The sequence below is a fragment of the Neophocaena asiaeorientalis genome, unplaced genomic scaffold, assembly GCF_003031525.2.
Source record: "Neophocaena asiaeorientalis asiaeorientalis breed wild unplaced genomic scaffold, Neophocaena_asiaeorientalis_V1.1 scaffold1247, whole genome shotgun sequence".
Classification (NCBI taxonomy): domain Eukaryota; kingdom Metazoa; phylum Chordata; class Mammalia; order Artiodactyla; family Phocoenidae; genus Neophocaena; species Neophocaena asiaeorientalis.
The window spans coordinates 417,473-441,666 of record NW_020174329.1 but is presented as its reverse complement, the minus strand read 5'-3'; the positions used below and the strand labels follow the sequence as shown (position 1 = coordinate 441,666).

General features: G+C 57.2%; 1 protein-coding gene across 1 annotated transcript in view; it reads right to left on the bottom strand.

Annotated features, from left to right (window-relative positions):
• Nucleotides 1-3,556: 3,556 nt before the first annotated feature.
• Nucleotides 3,557-24,194, bottom strand: part of CHD5 (chromodomain helicase DNA binding protein 5) — a 54,210-nt gene continuing 33,572 nt past the window's right edge. The window contains exons 22-42 of the mRNA XM_024756124.1: nucleotides 23,120-23,237; nucleotides 21,617-21,741; nucleotides 20,343-20,574; nucleotides 20,032-20,142; nucleotides 19,609-19,781; nucleotides 18,911-19,085; nucleotides 18,349-18,441; nucleotides 18,060-18,148; nucleotides 17,637-17,770; nucleotides 17,045-17,189; nucleotides 16,500-16,659; nucleotides 14,419-14,498; nucleotides 14,042-14,174; nucleotides 8,632-8,721; nucleotides 7,916-8,053; nucleotides 7,550-7,658; nucleotides 5,810-5,942; nucleotides 5,211-5,406; nucleotides 3,898-4,061; nucleotides 3,670-3,784; nucleotides 3,557-3,564 (exon numbers count right to left, since the gene is read on the bottom strand). Of these exons, the coding sequence (XP_024611892.1) occupies nucleotides 3,557-3,564; nucleotides 3,670-3,784; nucleotides 3,898-4,061; nucleotides 5,211-5,406; nucleotides 5,810-5,942; nucleotides 7,550-7,658; nucleotides 7,916-8,053; nucleotides 8,632-8,721; nucleotides 14,042-14,174; nucleotides 14,419-14,498; nucleotides 16,500-16,659; nucleotides 17,045-17,189; nucleotides 17,637-17,770; nucleotides 18,060-18,148; nucleotides 18,349-18,441; nucleotides 18,911-19,085; nucleotides 19,609-19,781; nucleotides 20,032-20,142; nucleotides 20,343-20,574; nucleotides 21,617-21,741; nucleotides 23,120-23,237 (2,721 nt within the window). The remainder of the gene's footprint in view (nucleotides 3,565-3,669; nucleotides 3,785-3,897; nucleotides 4,062-5,210; nucleotides 5,407-5,809; nucleotides 5,943-7,549; nucleotides 7,659-7,915; nucleotides 8,054-8,631; nucleotides 8,722-14,041; nucleotides 14,175-14,418; nucleotides 14,499-16,499; nucleotides 16,660-17,044; nucleotides 17,190-17,636; nucleotides 17,771-18,059; nucleotides 18,149-18,348; nucleotides 18,442-18,910; nucleotides 19,086-19,608; nucleotides 19,782-20,031; nucleotides 20,143-20,342; nucleotides 20,575-21,616; nucleotides 21,742-23,119; nucleotides 23,238-24,194) is intronic.

Below are 24,194 nucleotides of genomic sequence, written 5' to 3'. Positions count from 1 at the left end.
CTGGGAAGGGACGCCCAACCAGCAGGAGGGCGGGTGGCTGCACGAGTCGTGGTACCAGCAGAACAGGACCACGGTCATCACTTGCAGAATACAAAGGAGCTGCTTCTGAAGGCGGCTTGCAGGGAGCGCCCCCTTGCACAGGGGGTCTCAGGATGTGCTTCCGTGGTGGGCGTGTGCAAGGGGACCCCCCGGACACAGTCAGTCCAGCCCGAACTCCCCTGGTCACCCAGGAGCCCAGCCAGCTACGCCTTCCGAGACTGTGGCCCCAAGATGATTCAACAGAAAGCCTACTCAGCACTGGTCTAAAGAATAAGGGGGCTGGAAACGAAAGCGCGGGTTGGCACTTTCGGCTTCCGCTTGCACGTGACGACTCTCCTGCCCGCGGCAAAAACCAAACCCGGCCTGGATGGCCAACGCCCCCTCCCCACCACTACAACTTTCGGCAGGAGATAACTTGATAAACCAAGAAGAAAACATTCTTAAGATCCTTTTTCCTCTCCAAAACCAGTCAGCCAGAAACCCACTCCCCAGCTGTCCGCAGCCCCCCTCCCAGGCCTCCCAGGTGCTGGTCTTGGAGAGCTGAGCCCTTCCTGGACCAGGCAGTGCCGGGGCCCAGGCCATCCGTGGGCGCCTGGCTCTGGCTGGTAGAGGAAAAAGGCGGAGGCCTGGGAAGGAGCAAAAACAGAACGGCAGAGGGAAGCTTGCTGGGGAGCAAGGGCTGGCAGGGGAAGGACCACCTGCCCTTGGAGTGAGGCAGTGGGGACAACACAGACCCCCCGTCCTCTTCCATGTGCCCCCTGACCTGACATTCAGGACGCATCCACTGTGTTCCCCACCAGGCCAGAAAGCCTGGCAGGCTGACTGCCTGCTTGAGAGGGTGGAGTCACAGGGCCCCGTGTCGGGGGCTCCTGGCGGTCACGCTGCCCGTGACCTGAGCCAGAACCTCTGCAGGGGGGCATGGGTCAGAGGACCACGCGTGTACACATGGCACTGGACAAACCATAGGGGACAGGAACGACCCCACCCTTCCGGGAGGCGGGGTCAGCGGCTATCACGTGTGTTCTGGACATCTGCGCCCCCACCCCCAATCCTCCCACCCACAGTGCCAGGGTTGGCCAGCCTGGAGATGGCAGGGGCCTTGGGGGTCCAGCCCTCTAGGGGTTCAGGGAGAGCCATTTACAGTTGAGGACATCTGGGCTCTGGGAGGGCTGGCCAGTGGCCCTGTGTCCCCAAGACACCCGCAAATCCTCGCGCCCCAGTCCTGGCCAGGGAACAGAACTCCCCTGGTGCCTCCACCCCCAGGCCCAGCTTGTCTCTCTCTCAGACGGCATTCTGCACCCAGGGCTCCACGCCAGGAAGGCCCCTCCCTGCTCAAGGCTCGGAATTCCCTTCCAGGCTGGGCCAGAGGAAACATCAGACACAGAGAGGCCCAGGCCCTGGCCCCGGCCCTCCCTTCCTCCAAACTGGGGCCATCACAGCGCACCACCAGCTGCCTGAAGGAGGGTCAGGATTCCAGTGGGGCGTTGCTGGCAGGAAACAAGGCAGGAAGCTGGGGGTGCTCCAGCTGGGAAGACTGCAGAGGCCACTGGGGCCAGTCCCCTGCCTCCAAGCTTTCCCCAAGCCTTCCGAGAACACAGCGAGGGCAGTCGTGGCCCACCCCAGATGGCAAATGCCCAGATCAAGGCCTCTCCAGGGACAAGAGGAGAGGGAGGGATAAGTCCAGGCTCCAGCGTGTGGCCTGGTTTCTCCACATCTGCGGCCAGGAGATGGCACGGGGAGTGTGTACCTGAGGTGGGGCTGACAGGCCTCCCAGGGCACAGGGCAGGACCAGGGGCTCCTGGGCCCCCCCTCAGCTGCTGTGACCCTCCCCGCTGGAACGCTAGCCACACCCCGCTAGAGGGAGGGCACACCCCTTCCCATGGAGGCCTGAGACAAAGGCTCCGGCAGCCCCCAGGCCAACACCTGCAGGCTCTGCCCTCCCCTTCCCTCCGGGGAACAAGTGACCTGCCACTCAGGGCAGGGGCCACAGACCCTCCGCTGGTGACGACAGAGTCCAGGGCCTGTGAGACAGGCTGGGCCAGGGACAGACACCTGTCCCACGGAGACAGCACATACTTGGTGGTCTCCAGCCTTGCAGGAAGCAGCCTGGCCTGACCTGGGCGTCAGCCAGGTCTCTACCCTCAGGCCGGCCAGTTCCGCAGTCCTGACCCACCTGGCACCGGGGGGCCTCACGGGCAAGGGGCTGGAGCACGGTGCAGACGGGATTGGGGGATGGGGGCAGACTGAGGGCGCCCAGAGCAGGCAGCTCGCCCTCCTCAGCCGGGCCGAGTCCATGGGCGGCCTCTGGGCTCCCAAGAGCTTCCCTTCAGGTCTGGAACCCGTCGGCAGAGAGAGACATATGTGCTGCAAGTCAGACTCCTCCACACGTCACTCAACTTTTATCAAGACAAACTTGTTCAAGTCTTCAACAGGAAAGTGCAAAAGATGTACAAAGAAATGAAATCTCTTCTAGGAAGTCATCCTGGCAGAGGTGGCCGAGGGGTGCGTCCCGGGTGGCGTGGGGAGCACTTGGGTGGCACTTCTGGGCTCAGGCGGCCTTGTCCCCACGAGGTGGCATTCCTCCGTTTCCCTTTCTGTCCTCGGGTGGCGTGGCTCTAGAAAGGTGGCAGCTTTTCTCTCCTGCGGGGGTCGGGCAGGGGGCCCGGCAGGTGCGGCTGCAAGAGGCAGATCACGGGTCACAAAGCTGGGTGCTCGGATCCCCACGGGGGTGGCACCCAACACCCTAGACCACCCACTAGGACCCGTCATGGCCAACTGACAGCAGGGGGTCCCCCAGCCCAGACCTCCCAGCCTCGGGCCACGGCCACACTGGGGAGTGGAGGCGGCGGGGCCCCCAAGGAGCAGCCTGTCCGGAACAGCCCTGCCCCCGAGCCTCCGCGCCGAAGCAGAGGTTCTGATGGGACACACAGCTTAGTGGGCGCTGTCAGCGGGGCAGAGGAGGCCACAGCGGACTGGTGGTTTCTCAGGACTAAAACCCTCTCCCAGCCGGTAACACTGAGCTGCACCCACGCTGAGCCACCCTCCTGGTCCTGGGCAGGGGTTGGCGGGGGGTGGGGGGTGGGGGGACGTCCCAGGGCGTCCACCACCCGGCAGGAAAGCTCAGGCAGAACCGTGGAGTCAGGGTTCCAGGGTGGGGGCACCAGTCCCTGACTCACCGCCGGGGTCACGCACGCACACCAACACACCGGCGCACAGACGCACGCGTGTACACAGAGGAGCACGCCCACGTGCACCCACCCTGCCATGTGCTGCCCCCCCAGGCTCCCGGGGAAGCGTCTGGAAGCCTAGGAAGACACACCGGCCCCAAGACGGTCCCCGAGCGTGGAGGGGCGAGGCCCCCAGGCCCCAGGGCCGTGAAGAAGCGCAGGGACCAGGGCCCGTACTGGCCTGGCCTGACTCGCCAAGCCAAGGAGGGACAAGGGATGGCGCAGCGCCCACGAGCGGCCTCACCTCCACTGGAAACGAGCCCGGCAGTAGAGGGAAATCTCGGGGACGGCTAGATATCTGTGGCGAAGAGAGGAAAGCTCGGCTTGCCTGGGGAGGCGGGGGGCCGGCTGGGGCCACGCGGGCGCCCCTGCCCATGCCGCCCGGAAGCAGACGGGCACCTACCGGTCACATAGGGCCCCAGGGGCATCTGGTTGTAGTTGACAATCCCTCCCGGTCCAGGGCCCCGGAAGTTGGGCCCAAAGTTGTTGCTGTACATCTGGGAAGAGCCGAAAGCGCCCTGGAGGCAAGGACTCAGGTTTAAAGGTCCAAGTCCCGCGCCGGCCCGCGCCCCCACCCAGGGCACCCAGGACGTGCGTGGGGGGCTGGGGCCGGGGCACAGGCCGGCCTGACCTGCTGAATGGTGGGGTCCCCGGCTCGGGTGGTCAGGCGGCTCAGAATGCTGCGCTCTGACATCTGGAGACGGGCAGCCACCGGGGGGATGCGGGACAGCATGGAGGGCAGGCGCGTCACATCCGCCTTCATGTCGCTCAGCAGCTCCTCCAGCTGGTTCAGGACTGGGGAGGGAAAGGGAGGCGCGGGGCGCGGCACCCAGGCGGGCACTTAGCTACCAGGCTGTGTCGCTGTTACTGCACCCGCGCAGCAGACACCAGGGGGCGCCCTTCACCCGGCCCTCCCAGCCAGCCGAGCAGCGCCCCGCCGGCTGCTGGACAAGAGCCCGGTTTCCCAACAGCTTCTCCCAGCCCGAGGGCTGCAGAGATGACAGCCAGGAACCCCGACGCAACGCTGGGCTTCCCTCTGGGCCCTCAGCCAGCCTCCTGGCTCCCGGGGAGGCCTGCAGCGCTGGCCACCGCAGGGGACAGGATCCTCGCCCAAGACAGAGCAGCCTCAGGAAACTTCTCCCAGGCAGCGGGGGGCCGCACAGTCCAGGGACCCTCACGTGAGCTTGGCTCACCCCCTCCCCCTAACCAGCCTGGGAACTTCCTCAGGATTTGGAGCACGAGGGTCAAAGATGTGAATCCCGGGAGACCTTGGGCAACTATTTCACCTCCCCGAGCACCGAATTGAACACGGGATGAGAAACCTTCCCACTTAAAGGTATTACAAGAATTAAAGAAAGAACGTATTTAAAGCATATTGTCGTAAGTCGGGAGACTGGGAATGACACATACACACGACTACATAAAAAATAGATAACTAACAAGGACCTACTGTAACAGCACAGGGAACTCTACTCTATAATGACCTGTATGGAAAAAGGATCTACAAGAGAGTGGACATGTGCATATGGATAACTGATTCACTTTGCTGTACACCTGAAACTAACACAACATTGTAAACCAACTATACTCCAATAAAAAAAAAAATTATTTTAATTTTAAAAAGGTCCTCTCCTCTTCCACTAAAATAAATAGATAAATAAATAAATAAGCCATATTGTCAAGGCTCGATAAACGAGCTTATACAACTTAATAGTCTTCTACGTCACCTACCCACCCCCCACCCAGGGCCTGCACGGCGCTGACCTTCCGAAAAAGGCTAGAAAAGCAAGGGCCTCGCTTTCCCCACAGGTAAGAGCAGAGGCTGGATGACAGCCTGTCCCATCTGATGTCCTGTCCCCAGCCCCACGCCCCCACCTGGGGGGCAGGAGCCGCTGGGCAGGAGCAAGGTAGGTGGGCCCCCCTCCAGGGAGCGGCCTCGCTCACCCTTGTGCAGGACGGCATTGGCAGGCTTGTTCCCGGCGAGGGACTCCTTGGACAGGTGCTGGTGGCTCTCGGCAAGGCACTCCACCTCGGCCAGGCGGGCATTGAGGGCCATGGCGGGGTGGTTGGGGTCCTGGGTCATGTTGAGGTACGCGGCCCTCCGGAGTTGCTCCTCGATGACCAGCGCCTGCTCCAGCAGCTGAGGGGGTGGGGGGAGGGAAGGGACTGAGCCCTGGCCTGGCCCCCCCTCCGCCAGCACCCACCCCCGCAGGCCAAGGCTCTGGCGGAAAGCAGGGAAGAAGGACACACCCCCTCACCGGCTGTCCACCCTCTGGGCCACCCCTTAGAGCCTGCCCCAAGCTGAGTTCTCTGCACCCATCACCCAGGGCAGGGACATTCGCCCAGTGGGGCCTGGCCCAGAGCAAGGACCCAGCACCTGTTTGTTGATGGACTAAATGACTCCCTTTCCTGGACAGTCTGGCCCGCATCCGGATATACAGGGTGGGGGGCTGCTGCTCGCTCATCTCTTTGCCCCAGACCTTCCTGTAACCTGCCCTCTGGCAGCACCCCGCCCCCAGCCTCTGGCCCTGCCAAGGACTGACCTTGAACCTGCGGGCCAGGAACTTGTTCTTCATCTCCAGGTAGTTGCCCTTGTGGATCTCGGACTTGAAGGGCTCGTTGAGGATCATGTATCTCGGGTCGTTCTGTATGTCCTGCCAACGGGCATAGCCGTGCCTGGGTGGGGCACCGTTAAGGGCAAACCTGGCCATGGGGTGGGGGGCGGGAGACCAGCCTGGGGTTTGGCGCCCCGGCTTTGTGCTCTCCAAATAGTCATTAACCTTGGCTGCAAGATGAGCACGTGGACACGGGAGACTTGACCATCAGTTGCCACTGACAGGGGCCCCCAGGAGGCCAAACGTGGCACCGAGGCTTCATCAGATAAACTCCTTCATCCCCGAAACCCAGAGGATGGAAACATCCGAGTCCTGACCCCCAGCACCTGTGGCTGTGACCCTCTTTGGAAATAGGGTATTTCCAAGTGTAATCAGATTAAGAAGGGGTCATCCCGGGAGAGAGTGGGCACTAATCCAATGACTAATGTCCTTGTAAGAGGAGGAAACCTGGACACAGGACACCCAGGTAAGAAGGCCACGTGAGTGACAACAGAGGCAGAGACTGGAATGGCACAGCTGTAAGCCAAGGGATGCCAAGGACTGACAGCCGCCACCAGGAGCTGGGGACAGACAAGGAAGGGGCCTCCGCTAGAGCCTTCAGAGGGAACAAAGAAACACAACGCAGTTTTCTTGCCCAAAATCCCACAGTCAGTGAGGGGCAGAGTCAGGATTCAAACCCAGGCAGGCTGGCTGCAAGCATCTTAACCTCCACTGGGTCCACAGGCCAGATCCGGCCCACAGCCTGTTTTTGTAAATAAAGTTTTATTGGAACACGGCCACACTTGTTGGTTAACGTACTGTGGCTACTTCTGCTACCATGGCAGACTGGAGGAGTCCTCTGCAAAGCCTGAAATATCCACTCCCCGGCCCCTCCCAGGAAAGGTCTGCTGACCCCTGATCTACAGCTTTCCACCTCTCGTTACAATAACCAGCCCCACTCCAGGCCGTCATGAAGGCCGGCTTTGCTGGGTGGCTCCCCCCGGGTAGCTGTGTGGCCCTCTCCTTGTCTCTGGGAGGTCTGTACTCAATGTCGCCTTCTCTGACCTTCCCACATTACAGGCAACCCCCACCCACAAAGCTCCCTTTGCCCATCCTCCCTTTATCATGTTCCTTGAAACTCACTTTGCTAACTTATGCTGTTCGCCATCTACCCCCAGTAGGATGTGAGCTCCGGGTAGACAGAGATTTGGGGCTGTTTTGTTCATGGCTGCATCCTCCGTGCCTGGCACGTGACAGGTGATCAGTAAAGATGGAATTGAAGAATGAATGAATGAATGAAAGCCTTCCTAAATGGTGAAGCATCCTTCAGGTGTCATCAGTGGGAGGAGGTGAGGTCTGTATCAGGTAGGAATTAGGAGCATTGGTTGTGGAGTCAGATGGAAGGGCTGTGTGTCCCTGAGCAAGTCACTTGGCCTCTCTGAGCACCCGTTTCCTCCTCTGTGTAACGGGGACCCTTTGGGAAGGCTGCTGTGAGGATGGAGTATTGCGTATAAAGGGACAAGCTACCGTTATGATCACGGTCACTGTCATCGTCACCAGGAAGGGGTCCCTGGCACCTGGTGAGGAGCACCAGCCCCTGACTCCTCACCCCACAAGCCCCACACGCCTCCCTGAGGTCCACAGATGAACAGACCACAGTCCTGCCCAGCCCGGCTTGGCCAAGGATACGTCACGATGCCCGCCAGCAGCCAGTAGTCATGGCGCCGGTGCCAGATGTCGTAGATTTTCCCCGAGGACACAGCAGCACGTTCCTCGTTCTGCCACAGTGTGTGTAGCTCTGGGAAGCCAGCCAAGGGAAGCAGAATGAGGTGCCCCCCAGCCCCCACAGAGGTGGGCCTAGGAAAGCCTCTACCATCTCCCCACCCCGAGAGGTTCAGTGTTCCAGTGTTACTAGGAAAGGTTATACTGCGGATTTTTGTCAACCATTCACACTTTAGTACAATATAGCCATCTGCCCAGACTCCTGGGACCCACCATCAGGAAGCCTGTGACACAGACAGGCACAGCTCTCTGCCCACGGCCCCACCCCAGTACCTGTGAAGCCCCCGTCTGCAATGTTGAACATGAACTTGAACTTCCCGATCTTGTCCTCCCTCTTCCCCTCCTCATCTTCCTCTTTGTCACCATTTTGCTGTGTTTCAATGGGCTCCTTCTCCTCGGCTTTGGTGTCATCTGTGGGAGGACAGACCCACCTTCATATATCCATCCCAAAGGCACTGCCCAGGGGCCTCTTTCCCCCAAGCACTGGGGACCCAAAGGCAAGCGGGAATCACGTCTCCCCACCCGCAAGGGGCTCATTGCCCAAAGGGATTTGAAACAGACAAGCCAGCAGCCCCCTCTCTCCATCCTGAGCAGGGAGGGCTGCTCCAAGCCTGAGTGTCCCTCCACCAAGTCAGGACCACCTGGGGACGGGGGGGGGGATGCGGGGAACTGTGAAAATGCAGCTTATGTTGAAGGAGGGCAGTGCCGCCTTGGGGCTCGGATCTGGGGACGACTGTTCCAGAATATTCCAGCACTTAGAAGGATACAGGCTGCCAGCTGAACCCCAAATGCTCTAGGCCAAACTCTATGATCAGCTCTCCTTCCTCCTGGCAGTGGCCGGGGCCACAGGAGGGGTCAGGAGAGAGGAGGTGGAGGGTCTGTCCCCTGAGGGGCTGGTGAGTCCAGGCTCCCACCCAGCAGCTCTGATCAGGGCCTGGGGCCAAGGGGACCAAGGGACACAGGACAGAGCACATGCAAGAGCCCCAAACCTGGCCTGAAATCACTGCCATCGCCTCTGCTGTGAGTCAAGCTCAGCTCCAACTTGTCCAGAATCTTCTCCTTCTCAGCAAGCACTTCTTCTGCAAGACAAAGTGTGTTCACAGGGTGGGTAGGGGTCCGGGAGGGCAGAGGAGACTCCGGGCTGGTGGCTTCCCAACACTGCTTCAGCCATGCACGGAATCCTCTCCATCATCTTACTCATAAGTCCAGCAGGTGCCACCAGGGAGGGCTCTCTGGGAGGCAGGGTGGGGGCGGGACCTCACCCCACCCACCCATCCCAGCAGCACCCTCCCCCCAAACTTCTCAAGGCACAGTCTCCGAACCCTCCCTACCACAATGATAACCAGAGGACTCAAAGTTCTGGCAACATGTCAGGCCTTTGTTAACACAAAACCCCTCTTACAGACACCCAGAAATGTCAGGCAATATCTATCACATTAAAAAAAAACACACGGGTGCACTCACAAGAAGAAAAGAAAACTGCCAGGTGCCATAACTGAATGGAAACTCAAAGCGCGAGAAGCATATGCTGGGGGCCTGGGCAGAGGGTGACTGGACACCAGGAAGAGGCCTGGAGAGAACTGGAATTAAACCAGTGAACCAACACCCTCCAACTGCTGTGCTCTCTGCAAAAGAGGGAAAGTTCCATCCGCCAGCTCATGGCCAAGCTGAGGAAGCCTGGCTCCCACATGGAATCTAGGGGGCAGAAAGCCCCCAGTGAGGGTCCAAACCCAACACCAAGGCATGCAGGCTGTGGAATCTGAATTGTGCCATAAAGACTGGTCCCAGACCAGCCAAGTCACTAGTGAGACCAGTAGGCCCTGGGCTTCATGGAAATAGAAGGGGAGACATTTCCTGCTACCCAGGAATGACATGGGTTCTCATGGATAAAACAATCTCTGATGAAGATACACCCAAATGAAACTCAGAAAACGATACCCACAGCCAGACAGATAAAAAGGAAGAGAATCCGTAAGAAAAGACAAATCAAAAAAAGCCAGATAAAACTTCTAGAAATGAAATACATAATCACTAACATTTTAGACATCTCCTTACAGATTTCTAAGACGTCCTCATGACTTCCTGGCCCTGGAGAACAAGCCTTGTACATAGTCGTCAGGACTGTGAATGTGATGGATTCTACTCCCCTGAGAAGGTCATGCGATGAGGCACAGGTGATCTTAAAAGAGGGAGATTATCCAGGTGGGCCTGACCTCATCACACCAGCCCTTTAAAAGCAGAGTTTACTCTGAATGGTCACAGAAAAGGATGTCAGAGATCTGAAGCCTGAGGGGGACTGGTGCACCACTGCTGGCTTGAAGATGGAGTAAGCCCCGTGGCAAGCAATGTGGGCAGCTTCCAGGTGCTAAGAATGGCCCCCCAGCTGAGAGCCAGCAAAGGAGGCCTCAGTCCTCCAACCCCAAGGAGCTGAAGTCGGCCAAGAGCAAGAATGAGCTTGGAAGCAGATTTTCCCCCAAGCCTTCAGATGAGAACTCGGCTCAGCCAACGCCTTGACCTCAGTCTTGCAAGCCCCTTGGCGGGGAACCCCGCCACGCCACCCCACACTTCTGACCCAGGCAACTGTGAGCCAATACACGGGTGATGCTTCATGCTGCTAAGTTTGTAATCGTTTGTTTTGCGACCACAGAAAATAATACAAATGAATAGCTGTACAAAAGGAAGTAGGAACTGGAGCTAGATCTGAGGATGACTCAAAAAGCCTTGCGGAGAAACAGGAAACAAAAAAGTAAAAGACGCGAAAGACACGTCTGCCTCCCTCTTCCACAAACCTTGTACCTGCTCTCTTTTCTTCGTTGCATTTGGAGGCTGTTATTGAACAAGACCTACTTGTGCTTATTGCTGATCACCTGGGTCCCCCAGTAGAATACAAATTCCATGTGAAGGCTTTGGCTTTGGTTCACTGTCTGTGTCCCCAGAGCCTAGGACAGCCCCCAACACACAGCAGGCCTTCAGTATGTATTGGTTGGGTGAATGAATGAATTGATGAGTAAGAGCAATGCCAGGAGAAAATAAACATAATGGGAGGAAAGATAACATTCAGCCAAGGAGTGACTGAGAGTCTGCTGATAACCGACAGAGGACACAACACTCAGCTTTAAGAATCACAGTCAGTAAAAAAAAAAAAAAAAAAAAAAAAGAAAGAAAGAATCGCAGTCAGTCATAAGCAGGATAAATAAAAATTTCATTGTCGTGAAATTGCACATGACCAAAGACGGAGTATCTTACAAATGGTCTTTCCGTGTTAGGAAAGCTAGAAAAGGCAGGTTTCCTACAAAGGAGCAGCAATTACCCTGAGAACAGCCTTCTCAGCACAACAGAAGCCAGAATACAAAAGAAATAACATCTTCAAGTGCTGAGGGAAAACCCCTATCCCACCTCGAATTCTGCTATTATTCAAGAAAAATACAATAAGGTGTAAAGGAAAAATAACACATAATGAGAGAATTTGCCATCCACAGAAATTTGCTGAAAGCACCATTGAAAGGTGTATTTGGGGAAGGAGGACACTGAACAAAGCAACAATGAACAAATAAGCAAACACAAAACTTTTAGAAAGAAGCAACAGCACATGGAAGATGAAAAGGGAGTGCCTCAGAGCTAAAGTTGCCTACAGTCCTTATAGCATTCAGGAGGTGACATGTTAAAAATTTAAGAGTACAAGATAGAATTGACTGTAAACCTTCCAAATAAGTTGATGGGAAAAGGGGAAAATAGAAAGAAAATGTGATCAATCCAAGAGATGTCAGGAGAAAAAAAGAAGAAAAGGCAAGGGTGATATAAAGCACAAAATAATAGTAGGTATTCATCCAAATACCTAGCTATTACAATAAATGTAACGACATTAAATTTGCCGGCTAAAAGGTAGAGATTCTATGATTAGATTTAAAACAACAAATCCCACCATATACTGTTTACAAAAGATATACCTAAAACTTAATTATACAGATAGATTAAAAATTAAGAAATGGAAGAAAATACTTGCAAATCACCATATCTGATGTGGAACATGTGTCATAAAGAACTCATAACTCAATAATAAAAAGACAAATAACCCAATTAAAAAATGGACAAAAGGGGGCTTCCCTGGTGGCACAGTGGTTGGGAGTCCGCCTGCCGATGCAGGGGACACGGGTTTGTGCCCCGGTCCGGGAGGATCCCACATGCCGCAGAACGGCTAGGCCCGTGAGCCACGGCCACTGAACCTGCACGTCTGGAGCGTGTGCTCCACAACAGGAGAGGCCACAGCAGTGAGAGGCCTGGGTACCCTAAAAAAAAAAAAAAAAAAAAAAATGGACAAAAGGATCTGAAAACACATTTCTCCAGCAAAAATGTACAAATGGCCAATAACACTTGAAAAGATACTCGACATCTTTACACAGAAGGGAAATACAAATCAAAACCACTTGAGCTATGACTCTTCACCCACTAGGATGGCTATAATCAAAAAGAGAGATAATAACAAGTGTTGGCCAGGATGTGGAGAAATTGGAAACCTATTACACTGCTGGTGGGAATGTAAAGTGGTGCAGCCACTGTAGCAAACAATCTGGCAGTTCCTCAAAATATTAGTTACCATACAATCCAACAATTCCACTCCTATGTATACACCCAAGAGAACTGAAATCTCTGTCCACACAAATACCTATATACAAATGTTCAGAGCAGCATTATTCATAATAGCCAAAAGGCAAAATAACCCAACTGATGTTGGGTTAGTCCATCAACTAATGAATGGGAAAAGAAAATATGGTCTATCCACAGTGTAGAATGTTATTCAGCAAAAAGGAAGGAAGTTCCAATACATGGTACAAAACTGATGAACCTTGAAAACACTGTGCTTAGTGAAAGTCGTCACACATAAAAAGGCATACACTTTATGATTCCATTTATATGAAATGTCCAGAGCAGGTAAATCCAAAGAGACAGAAAGTAATTTAGTGATTGCCACAGGCTGTGGGGAGGAGAAAATGGGCTACCGGGCATAGGGTTTCTTTCTGGAATGATGAAAATGTTCTACAATTAATTGTGCTGGTGACTCTGCAACACTGTGAATACATAAAAACTACTGAATGATATACTTTAAGTGGGTGAACTGTATGGAATGTGAATTATATCACAATAAAGTTTTTATTTATACTTATAAGTAAAAGAATAGAAAAAAATACACCAAGGATGGGAATTCCCTGGTGGTTCAGTGGTTCGGACTCTGCGCTTCCACTGCAGGGGGCCCAGGTTCAATCCCTGGTCAGGGAACTAAGATCCCGCATGCTGCACAGCATGGCCAAAAAGAAAGAAAAAAAAAAATAATACACCAAGTGTATACTAAACAAAAATAAGCTCAATCCAAATCAGCCTAAATGAACCTTAAAGCAAAAAGGATCAGGAGGGATAAGAAGGTTATTACATAATAAACAGAAACACTTCACCAGAAAATTATAAAAAATATGAACCAATATGCACCTAACAACCCAATCCCAAACTATACGAAACAAAATCTGGCCTTACGAGAACAGAGAATAACCCACACTCACAGTGAGAGATTTTAACACAAGTCTCTCAGATGTGACTGATCAAAGCAAACCAAAAATAAGTAAGGATATAAAAAAATCTGAACAACATAATGATCTAATGCATATATTTTAGAACCTTACACCCAGCAATGAAAGGACAAACATTCTTTTCAAGCACACATAAGCATTTACAAGATCTGACCACATTAAACCAGAAAGCAGGTTTCAACAGTATCATATAAAAACAATATTATACAGACTCGTGTGTTCAGACCACGAGGCCACTGATTCAGAAATAACTAATAAAAAGATGTAACCCGGGTTTCCCTGGTGGCGCAGTGGTTAAGAATCCGCCTGCCAATGCAGGGGACGTGGGTTCGAGTCCTGGTCTGGGAGGATCCCACATGCCGCGGAGCAACTAAGCCCATGCGCCACAACTACTGAGCCTGCGCTCTAGAGCCTGCGAGCCACAACTACTGAAGCCCGCGCACCCTAGAGCCCACGCTCCGCAACAAGAGAAGCCACCGCAATGAGAAGCCCATGCACTGCAACGAAGAGCAGCCCCCGCTCGTCGCAACTAGAGAAAGCCCACACGCAGCAACAAAGACTCAATGCAGCCAAAATTAAATAAATAAAATGAAAAAAAAAAAAAGATATAGCCCAATAACCCCCAAACTGTACAACAGGAAAAGTTAAAACCCACGTATAGAGAACTGAGCCCCTGGCTCTCCCCTCACCCTGGGACCTGCGGTGCTAGGACAGAGCGATGCATAGTCCGCCACCCGGCCAGGGAGAGACAGGGTAGAGCGCGGCCTGGCTGCCCTTCTCTAACCCAGGCCTGACAATGCATCAGGGTGGAAGCCCGCACCTTTCGGCAGCTGCTCTGGGGAGGGCTGGGCCTTCTCCATCTCCTCCGGTCGATCCTCTCGGGCCCTCTCCTTACCATCCGAGCTCTCGTGCTTGTCCTCACCCTCCGCTCTGTCCAGGGCAGTTGGCAGGGCCTAGGGAGGACAGACTCGGGAGCTGCGGGGCCTGGAGCCTCAACAGGAGTGGAGGCAGGGAAGGCGTGCTGGGCTCGGAATGCACTCTCCCGGCTCCCACTGCGTGCTCCCAGCCCGCTCCCCAGACACAGAGGCTCGAACTTGGAACCAGGGGGACCGAGTGACAGCTGCCTGAGCAAGGCCTGAGAAGGTCCCCAGAGCCACCCCCATCCCACAGGGGCCCAGACACCTGCATCTTCCATACCTGGATTTCTGGGGGCTTCTTTGGCTTCTGCACCCCCAGCTCCTTCTCTTCCAAGTAGCCCAGCTGGGCTTCCATTTTGTCTAAAAGATCAAGGAAGACGGGGTGAGACAGGTGAGCTGGGGCGGGGAGGGGGAGAAGGGCAGAAAATGGGGCATCAGAGAGGACCCTGGGCCCGGCACCTGCAGAAGGACAGGTGAACCTGGTCAGCGAGAGCACCCAGGCCAGGTCTGCAATGTGAGGAGCCTTGGAGGACCCTGGGCCCAGTGAGGCCAAAGCCAGGGGCGGACAGGACGGAGCTACATGCAAAGGGTGGGGGCGGGGGTGCCTCCCATCTGGAAGCCGGGAAGCGAGGTAGGTGGCGGCCCAGACTAGGAGCCAGGACGGCTGGGTGTGGTCCCGGCCTTCAGGCTGCTTGACTGGCCACGTGCCTCCCCCACGCTGAGTCAGTTCTTGATCCTGCAAAGGGCCGGTGACCCACGTGCTCTGAGTAGCCCTGGGAGGTGGTCACTACCTCGCAGGGTAAGGGACTTGCCCACAGGCACACTGGGCCAGGAAGTAAACTAGGCATGTTTTGTAAACTAGAGGGCACTTGTGCCCAGAAGCAGGATGTCCTCAGAGGCACTGAGCCTCTCGGGGTCTCACCTGGGATAGGCAGGACACCCCCGGCCTGAGGGGTCTGACTGAGGGAAGAAGATGCTTTGCCCCGATAAACACACGAATCACCAAAAAGGCAAATAACGCATTAAAGAAGGACAAAGGATCTGAAATAACATTTCTCCAAAGAAGACGCACAAACGGCCCAGAAGCACATGAAAAGATTCTCAACATCTTCAGCCATCAAAGATGCAAATCAAAAGAGAAATGCAAATCAAAACCACAACGAGGGGTTTCCCTGGTGGCGCAGTGGTTAAGAATCCGCCTGCCAATGCAGGGGACACAGGTTCGAGCCCTGGTCCGGGAAGATCCCACATGCCGCGGAGCCACTAAGCCTGTGCACCACAACTACTGAGCCCACGTGCCACAACTACTGAAGCCTGTGCATGTAGAACCCGTGCTCTGCAACAAGAGAAGCCACCGCAAGGGGAAGCCCGTGCTCCGCAACAAACAGTAGCCCCCTCTCTTCACAACTAGAGAAAGCCCGCGCGCAGCAACGAAGACCCAAAGCAGCCAAAAATAAATAAACAATTTATATTAAAAAAAAAAAGCCCACAACGAAACGCCCCTTCACACCCACTAGGATGGCTGTAAGCAAAAAGTCAGATAAGTGCTGGTGAGGATGTAGAGAAACTGGAACCTCACACGTGGCTGGTGGGAATGGAAAATGGTGTGATCGCTGTGGAAAAGCTTGGCAGTTCCTCAAAATGTTATACCACGTGACCCGGTGATTCCATTGCTAGCTATACGCCCAAGAGGAACGAAGACACTTGTTTTCAGTTGAACACAAAAGTTCAAAGCAATGTTACTCACAGTATTATCCACAATAGCCAAAAGGTAGAAACAACCCAAAATCCATCCGCTGATGAGTGGATACACAAAATGTGGTGGATTCCAAACAATGGAACAGTATTCGGCCACAGAAAGGAATGAAATGCTGATACCCGACAACATGGATGAACTTGGAAAATATTACGCTAGTGAAAGAAGCCGGGCACAAAAGGCCACACAGTGTATAATCTCATTTACGTGAAATGTCCAGAACGGGCAAACCCATAGAGACGGAAAGTAGATTAGTGGTTGCCGAGGAAGATACGAGGAGAAGGAATGTGGAGTCGCCGCTAATGAGTATGTGCTTCTCTTTGGGGTGATGAAAACATTCTGGAATTAGAGGCAATGGTTGCACAAGCGTATGAATCTACCAGAAACGACCGGATCGTACAGTTTAAATAAAGATGGAACACGCTGGTGTGTGAACTACACCTCGAAGCTGTCATTAAAAAGAAAATCTCTCAGGGGAGTGACACTTCTGCAACCAGAAGCTTTGGGCGGGGAGGGAGGCCAGCCCTCGTGGGATGTGGGGAGGACGTGGGGTCTCGCCACCTCCCGTGACCCAGGTGCCCTCCCCTGCTCGACAGAGCCCAGACCTGGCAGGCCCAGCGGGGCAGGCAGAAGGTGGGCAGGGCTGGCGGGCACTGGTGTGTTGGGATCCGAGGAGATGACCTCGCCTGGCTTCTTGCCCTCAGGCCCCTCAGGGATCAAATCCGGGGTGCTGTACTTCCCATTGACGTGCTCAAACTCCTGAACCTGGGGCAGGTGGGAGGGAAGCAGGGAGGGAGGTGGTCCCAGCTCAGAACTGAGGGCCTCAGGGTGGCCCGTGGGACTGCGGGCATGCCAGGCTTGGGGTGAGGCAGAGGTGCCGCCTCCACCCGAGGCTGGCCAAGCCACACGCCCTTCTGACTGCAAAACCCACTGCCAGCCCCTACCCCCAGCCCGTCCCCACCTGCCAACCCGGCCTCCAGTCCCCACCCGCTCCGACTTCCCCACCCAGAGAGGCATCGTGGGTCCATGCCTCTAGCCTGACTCAGACCCTGGACAGCCAGGCACTTGCCCTCTGCCCGCTGACCCCCCAGGGGCACACCTGGGCCGTGGTCGGCCACCAGAAAAAGCCCAGCAAAGGCTACTCACCCACCTTCTTCCTAACTAGTGACATGACCCCGATACGCGTGAGCACGTGCTGCCTGGAGAGGCCCTCGCGGGGCACGCCGTCTGCGAAGGTCTCCGCGCCGTCAGCCCCCGGCTCACACAGGTGCCGCATGAAGAGGGACACATAGGCTCTGGGGTGGGGGGGACTGGGGTTCAGGGAGTGGGGGGCCGGCAGGACCCTCTGAGAGGGCTGGCAGGACCCCCGGGGGACCTCCTGGCTGGAATCATCACCCGTCACCCGCCTCCCAACCAGGCCTGGCTGGGTCAGGCCCCAGGGAAGGACAGAAGAGGGCCCCCCAGGCAGGGGACCCTCCTGGGACAGCCCTCGCCCCGGATAACCCAGATCCTTCGCGCTGCCGTTAACACCAGCTGCTCTGGCAGAGGGGACTGGTCAGCGTTCTCTGCAAATAAGCCCTGCCCAGGCCTGGACCCCAGGCACGCCAACGTCAGATAGCAGTGAGCTCTCCAGATACCCTTAACCCGGCGGAAACGCCACCCACCGTGCTGGCTCACCTAGCCGGAGCCTGCCACTCCAGGGTGGGCGGCCGCACCCTGGGCCACCACCTCAGCCCCTTTACCTGAACTCCTTCTCACTCTTCCCGCGAAGGTCCCGCACCAGCCAATGGGAGTTGAAGGCGTCCTGGGGGGGCATGCCCCAGCGCATGATGGCATTCAAAAAGGCCTTCCGCTGTCGGGCGTTGAAGCCCAGCACCTGGGCCGGTGGAGATCAGGGTGAGGGAGCGGGGAGTTCAGAGACGAGGGAGAAAAGCACAGGGAAGGGAGAAGCACAGAGGAGCAGGGGCCTCCGGCGGGGGCAGGACCCAGAGGGGCACGGCCCAGGCCCACCTCTACTTGGCACTGACCCAGCGGGACCCCCAGCCCTCCCGCCCCTCCTCCGCGCCCCGGGAGTGGCAGCAGCGGGGAGCTCTTTGCTCTGAAGGCGGATGAGAGGAATCCGGGGAAGGGGAGCTGGGCGAGTGAGGGGTGCACGCAGGCCCCACCTCAATGTTGCCGCCAACCCGGGCGAGAAGCGGGGGCAGGGGCTTGTCCCTGTCGCTCTTCAGCTGCCTCCTGGATTGTCGACGTCCACCTGGGGGAGCAGCCCGCCATGACCCCTCAGCCGGGCCCGGGGTCCTGACCCAGCCCACCCAGCAGCTCGCCCCAGGACAGCAGGCCCCTGAGGACCCACTCCGGAGGACGGACACTTGTCCTGATGCCCCTGGGGCGCCCCACACTGACCACCAGCTCCCCGACATGCTGCCTGGGCCCCAGCCCAGCGCTGAGACTCACTCTGCCCTTCCGGCCTTTCTTCAAAGTCCTCGTCCTCATCCTCGGATCCAATGGAGTATTCGGACTGGTTGTCTGACAGCTCGTCCTGCCACTCTGGGGGGGGTGGGGTGGGTCAGGCAGAGGGGTGCAGGGTGAGCCGTGCCAGCAGAAGCCCACCCAAGCCCCCCCACACCCAGGGCCACACCAAACCCCTATTCCCCAGCCCGAGAACAGTGACAACGAAAACAGCCCTCGCGTACTTCCTGTGAGCTCCCGTAGCATCCCAGGAACCCTGCACTATATCCTAAGACCTCATACCACCGTCGCCCCTATTTTACAGACAGAGGAACTGAGGCTTGCCTAAAGTCACACCACTAGCCGTGAGGTCACTGAACCACTACCCATCTTGTTCCCCCAAACACCCCACACCCCACACCTGCCCCGGAGCCCCCTTTCTCCGAGAAGCTCTCCCCACCACCTCCCGACTCAGGCCACTCCACACGGCCCCTAACCCCCACCACCAGGGCTTCCCGCCACAGGGATGCCCTCCCCTCCGGCACGACCCCGCCCACCGGGCACGCACCCTGGTCCTCCTGGGAGGCGTCGTTGTAGTTGACCTGCTTGCGGACGCGCTTGCCTTTGCCCAGGTTGCGGGCCAGGTCCTCCTGCTGCTGCTCGTAGTGGTGCCGGAGCAGTTTCTCCCAGTAGTCGGGGTCCACGTTCTCCTCCTGCTTGATGATCTCCCGCTCCACCTCCTCCTGGGGACGCAGGTGCCGTGGGCTCCCTGAGGGCGGGGCCAGCGCGCATCTCCGCCCCTAGGAGGCCTCGCTGCCTCTACCACATGTCACCCTTTAGGGGCTCAAGAAGGAACTGGAAAGCCTGCCTACTCCAGGAAGCCTTCCCTGATCACCCCCAGCCCCATGTGTTCTTCCTCTTCCTGCTCCTGCCGCGGTAATTCATTCATTCATTCACTTCCCAAGTGCTCCCTGGCCTTGTGCCAGGCACTGGGATATAGAACAGAATAAGCCCCACTCTTGTCCTCAGGAGGCCCCCAGTTTCAAAAGGAAAACTGGCACGTGGAAGAATGATTAGCACCCAGGGTCCGCGTGGAGGGTGGAGGGCCCACTCAGGAGAGACCAGGGAGCCGGCCTTCAGGATAATCGGTTTCCGAGCGTAGACGGAGAAGCTGCGGTAGGGGCGCGGCGCGGCCGCAAATGGGTGGAGCCGCTGAAGGGAGGGGCGTGATCTCTGGGGGCGGGCCCGAGGAGGGGCGGGGCTTACCACGCCGTCCTCCTCGCGCACCACGTACTGCGCCACCTTGAAGGAGCTCAGGTATTCGTTCATGTTCTGCAGCTCCGTGTCGTCCGTGGCGTCCTGGTTGCGGTCCAGTAGCTTGGAGATGGCCGCATCATCATAGTGGATCACACTGCTGTCCTCCACGTCCTTGCTGTCACCTGGGGGCAGACAGGGTGCAGAGTTGGGGGACCCCCACCAGGACAGATTCCAGACAGTGGCCCTTCCCAGTCCCCTCCAGGGGTTGCAACAGAGGAGCACGCTGATCAGACAATAACAGCCCACTGCCCGCCCGGCTACAGTCCACAGGCAGGGGAACCTGACAAAATGGGTTTGGGGGGCCCCCTTCCTCTCCAGGAGCAGCCATCCGGGGTACAGGTGGTCCGGGGGCTGGGCTGGGTTGGCCCCTACCTGGCGGGGTGCTGCCGTGCTTTTTCTTCGCGCTGGCGGCCAGGGCTCCCCCTTTGGAGGACTGGACATCAGGGATGGGCGTGACGGGCCTCTGGCCCTGAGACATCATGCCTGGAGGACAGAGGTGGGGGACCGCAGAGCTGGGGGGACGCAGAGCTGGGGGGCAGCACCCAGAGATGCCACCCTGGCCCTGCCCATCCTGGCCAGGAGTGGGGAGCAGAGGAGGGAAAGGCTGCACACTGGAGATGCCCTGGGAAGGGAGTGTCTCAAGCTGGACCAACCCCCTGTGCCCCGGCACCCAGGATACGCACCCTCCACGTCGTCCTTGAAGAGCTCCTCTGTGCCGAACTTGAGGATGTCATCCAGCTCCTGCTTGGTCATGGAGCCGGACTTGGAGCCCAGGCCGGGCCGCACCACCAGATGGGTTAGCATCATCTTCCGCTTGGCCACCTGCGTGATACGCTCCTCCACCGAGGCCCGCGTCACGAAGCGGTAGATCATCACCTTCTTGTTCTGCCCGATGCGGTGGGCGCGGCTGAAGGCCTGGGGGCAACCTGCAGCTTAGCACCCATAGCTCAGCCGAGGGCTGGGGGCTCAGGGTCAGGTACCGGAGGGTGGGGGGAGGCACGCACGTGGGCTCACGAACGCGCCCCATACGGAACCAGCTGCTGCCTGACTGCCCGTGGAGATGTGTGTGCACCAGGGCAGCTGTGCTCACATCCTGTGTGGCCTCCTGTGGGCCTGGGTGCCACTGCAGGTGTGCAAGCGGCAGTGTGGCCAGTGTGCTATGGAATGACGCCACACGGGGCTCTGATGGCGCTCATGCCGAGACGGGGGCTGCACCTCCCCGGGAGTGACCACTAGTGGGACTGTAAGCCCACCTGTTGGGGAGGCACAGCCACCCTGTGAGGACAGGTTGTGATGTGAGGACATGCCTGGGGATTTGCGCGTTAGGTGCCCGCGGGACGGGATCTGGTGTGATTAGATCTGTGTGGGGGACGGTGCATGGGTGCACACACGTGTGCGTGAGACATGAGTTTGTGTGTGCGCCCCAAGAGGGTAAAGTGTGTGCGTGCCCGGCCCTGCCCCGAGAGGGTGGCCATGGACAGCAGAGTGTGTCTCTACTCCCACAACCCCCGCCCCCCAACCCTCCCATCCTTCCTCACCAGCCCCATTGCCCCCGCCTCCATCTCTTCCCCTCCTCACCTCCACAGGCCTTGTCCCCTCAACTCTATCTTCCTGTTCCTCCCAAACTGGCCCCCTCTGGGTCCCAGGACCCCCTCATCCTGCCCCACTCCACGGCCTCGACCCTAAGACTGATGGGACAGACCAGGGGTCATGGTCACACAGATCGCTGCGTGTTCTTGGACACATCCCCTGCCCTCCCTGGGCTGTTTCCTCTTTTGTACGATGCAGGAGCTGGAGGGGCTCACCTCCCAGGTCCCTCTTGGGGCTGGGACTCCACGAGGCGGGTCCAGGGAGAGGTAAAGCCCTGAGACAGTCTGTGGGGGTTGGGAGGGAAAGCCCACAGAGCCAGGGTCAGCGAGGGGCCCTCTGAGAGGGCTCTGGTGTCAGGGCCACACACCTGGATGTCGTTGTGTGGGTTCCAGTCTGAGTCGTAGATGATGACCGTGTCCGCCGTGGCCAGGTTGATGCCCAGGCCACCTGCCCGGGTCGAGAGGAGGAAGCAGAACTGCTGGGCCCCAGGGGCTGAAGAAGAGAGATGGGCGCCCAGGAGGGTGAGTGAGGGGCACAGCCAGAGGGGTAGGGGTCGGGACAGGCAGATGGCCGACGGGAGATCGGGGCCGGGGGGGCTGGAACTGTGACCCCATCACAGGCAACAATGGCCTGAGCTGTGCTCAGGGAAGCCGGAGGCGGCCTGGGGCCCCAGGCGGGTAGACAGAGCAGCCCACCTGAGCCCCATGGATCCCCCAGCTCTGAGCCCTGAGCCAACAGGATGGAGCCAGAATGAGAAGGAACCGATTATCAAAGCCCAGGCGGCAAAGAAGAAACTGCAAACAGCCAGCAAATATGGGCAGAGCCGCTGAGGGTCTGGTCCCAGGGAGCCCTGGAGAACTCGGTCCTTCCCGCCCTCACGGCTCCCCTGGCCGTGATGCTGTCAGAGCAGCCAAAGAACACTCAGGGTCCCAGCTCCAGGGCCCAGGCCGACGCTCTGGTCAGTGCCCACTGTGGCAGGACGGCTGGTTCTCAGGCCCATCGGGGCCCTTCACTGAGTGACCTGGGACTGACCACAGCACCCACTCGAGCTGCAAACAGGTCCCCGATCCTCCTGCTGCCTCCCGCTTAGACGTGTGCTGGGGCCGCATCGAGATGCCGAAACTGTACTCGGTTTACCTCTGACGCGAGTAGGCAACAGGAATCGCTGCTTTGGGTTTTAGAGCCGTGGGACCCCAGCCCTGTTCTGAGGGTGGGAGGCGGGAAGCAGCCACAAGCCCCAGGGAAAGAGAGCTCATCAGCTCTTCCTGCAAACCTGCCACTGAAGAGGCGCTGGACCACTTCCCCCTCCAGAGGCTTCCTCCACTCCATGGCCAGCTCCTGGCCTAGCCCCCTCACCTCTCCTTCCCAGGCAAGCAAGAGAGCAGGTTGGAAGTTCGGGCCTGTGTGGCCCTGCCCTTCCCTCTGTCCTTCCTCTAAGGGAGCGCTGCTCTGCTCTGGCCCTCCCCGCAGCCCGTGTTCCGGGGATAGGCCCCATCCGGCCCTGCCTATAACCGGAGGTTTAGCTGGCGTCCGTACCAGAAGCCCACAGGTGCTGGCCAGACCCTCAGCACCGGCTTCATTCAGAAGCAGAGGGACTTTCCTCCCCTTCTGCTTTCCTCCTTGTCTGTTTCTCAGCTCTGAGCAAGTGTTATCTACTGGCTTCTTGCACCCCAGCAGGCCCCTGGCAAGTTCCATGGAATGAATCCCTTTTACCAGCTATTAGGACCTAAGGACTGGTCTGCTTTCTTCGGCCGTTTGAGGAGCAGCTACCCTGACCATGAGTTGAGTGGTCTGGCTAAGGGCCTAGCGTAGGAGGGGAGGCAGACGGGGCCCCCCAGTGAAGGCCCGGGGTGGGGTGGGGTGGGGGTACCGTTGAATCTGTCAATCGCCTCTTGCCGGAGGCCCCCGGTGATGCCACCATCAATCCGCTCATATTTGTAGCCCTCATACTCCAGGAAGTCCTCCAGGAGGTCCAGCATCTTGGTCATCTGCAGGGGACAGGGTATGCCTGAGGCACTGCCGCAGAGCAGGGACCCCATGACAGGTGGGGGAGGACAGAGCAGCCTGCTGAGTGGGGAGACAGGTGGGACCCAGGCAGACCTGATGCAGGGCCATTCTCTGAAAAAGAATGCAGCCTCCGACCTCAACCGCTGAAGCCACTCCATCCCCCCACACCAGCCCCACAGCCATCTGCCTAAGACACAGCTCTAGGCACGTGCCTCCCTGCTCTCTCCCCACAGGATAAAGTCCCAAATCCTCACCTTGGCATTCTAGGCTTGCAGGATTGGTGCCCAGCCCATCTGGGCATCATTTCCCAATGCTTCCTTTAGACTCTCCAACCATCCCAAATTACCTAAACTCTCTTCCCACCCCCTTACCGCCTAGGAAACTCAAACAGCACCTCCTCTGTGATGTCTTCCCTGATTTCACCCTTTCCTCTGAGAAAAGCAGTCCCTTCTGAGCTCCCATATTCCTCCCATAATCAATCTTGAGAGAGTTTGGCTGGATATAAAATCATCAGTTACCATTTTCCCGCAGTGCATTGAAGGTTTTGCAGTTGTCTCCTGCCACCTATTGTTGCTGATGTGAAATCTGAGGACAGTCTGATTGTCATTCCTTTGCAGACACTAGGTCTGAAGTGTGGCATTTTCCCTATGACGTGCCTAGGGCTTCCTTTCTTTATACAGTAAGTCCCCTACATACGAACCTTCAAGTTGTGAACCTTCAAAGATGCAAACGTGCATTCGCATGTCCAATCACGTAAGTTAGTGCATGTGTCTGGCGTACGTTGTCATACGCGTGCATCCTCTACAAGTGGTTGTGCTTTTGTGTACTTTACTGTACAGTACAGTATACGGTAGTACAGTATCATTATTTCAAGCCCAGGATGTCTGCAAGCAAGCGTAAAAGTGGCGGTGATGGGGCTTCCCTGGTGGCGCAGCGGT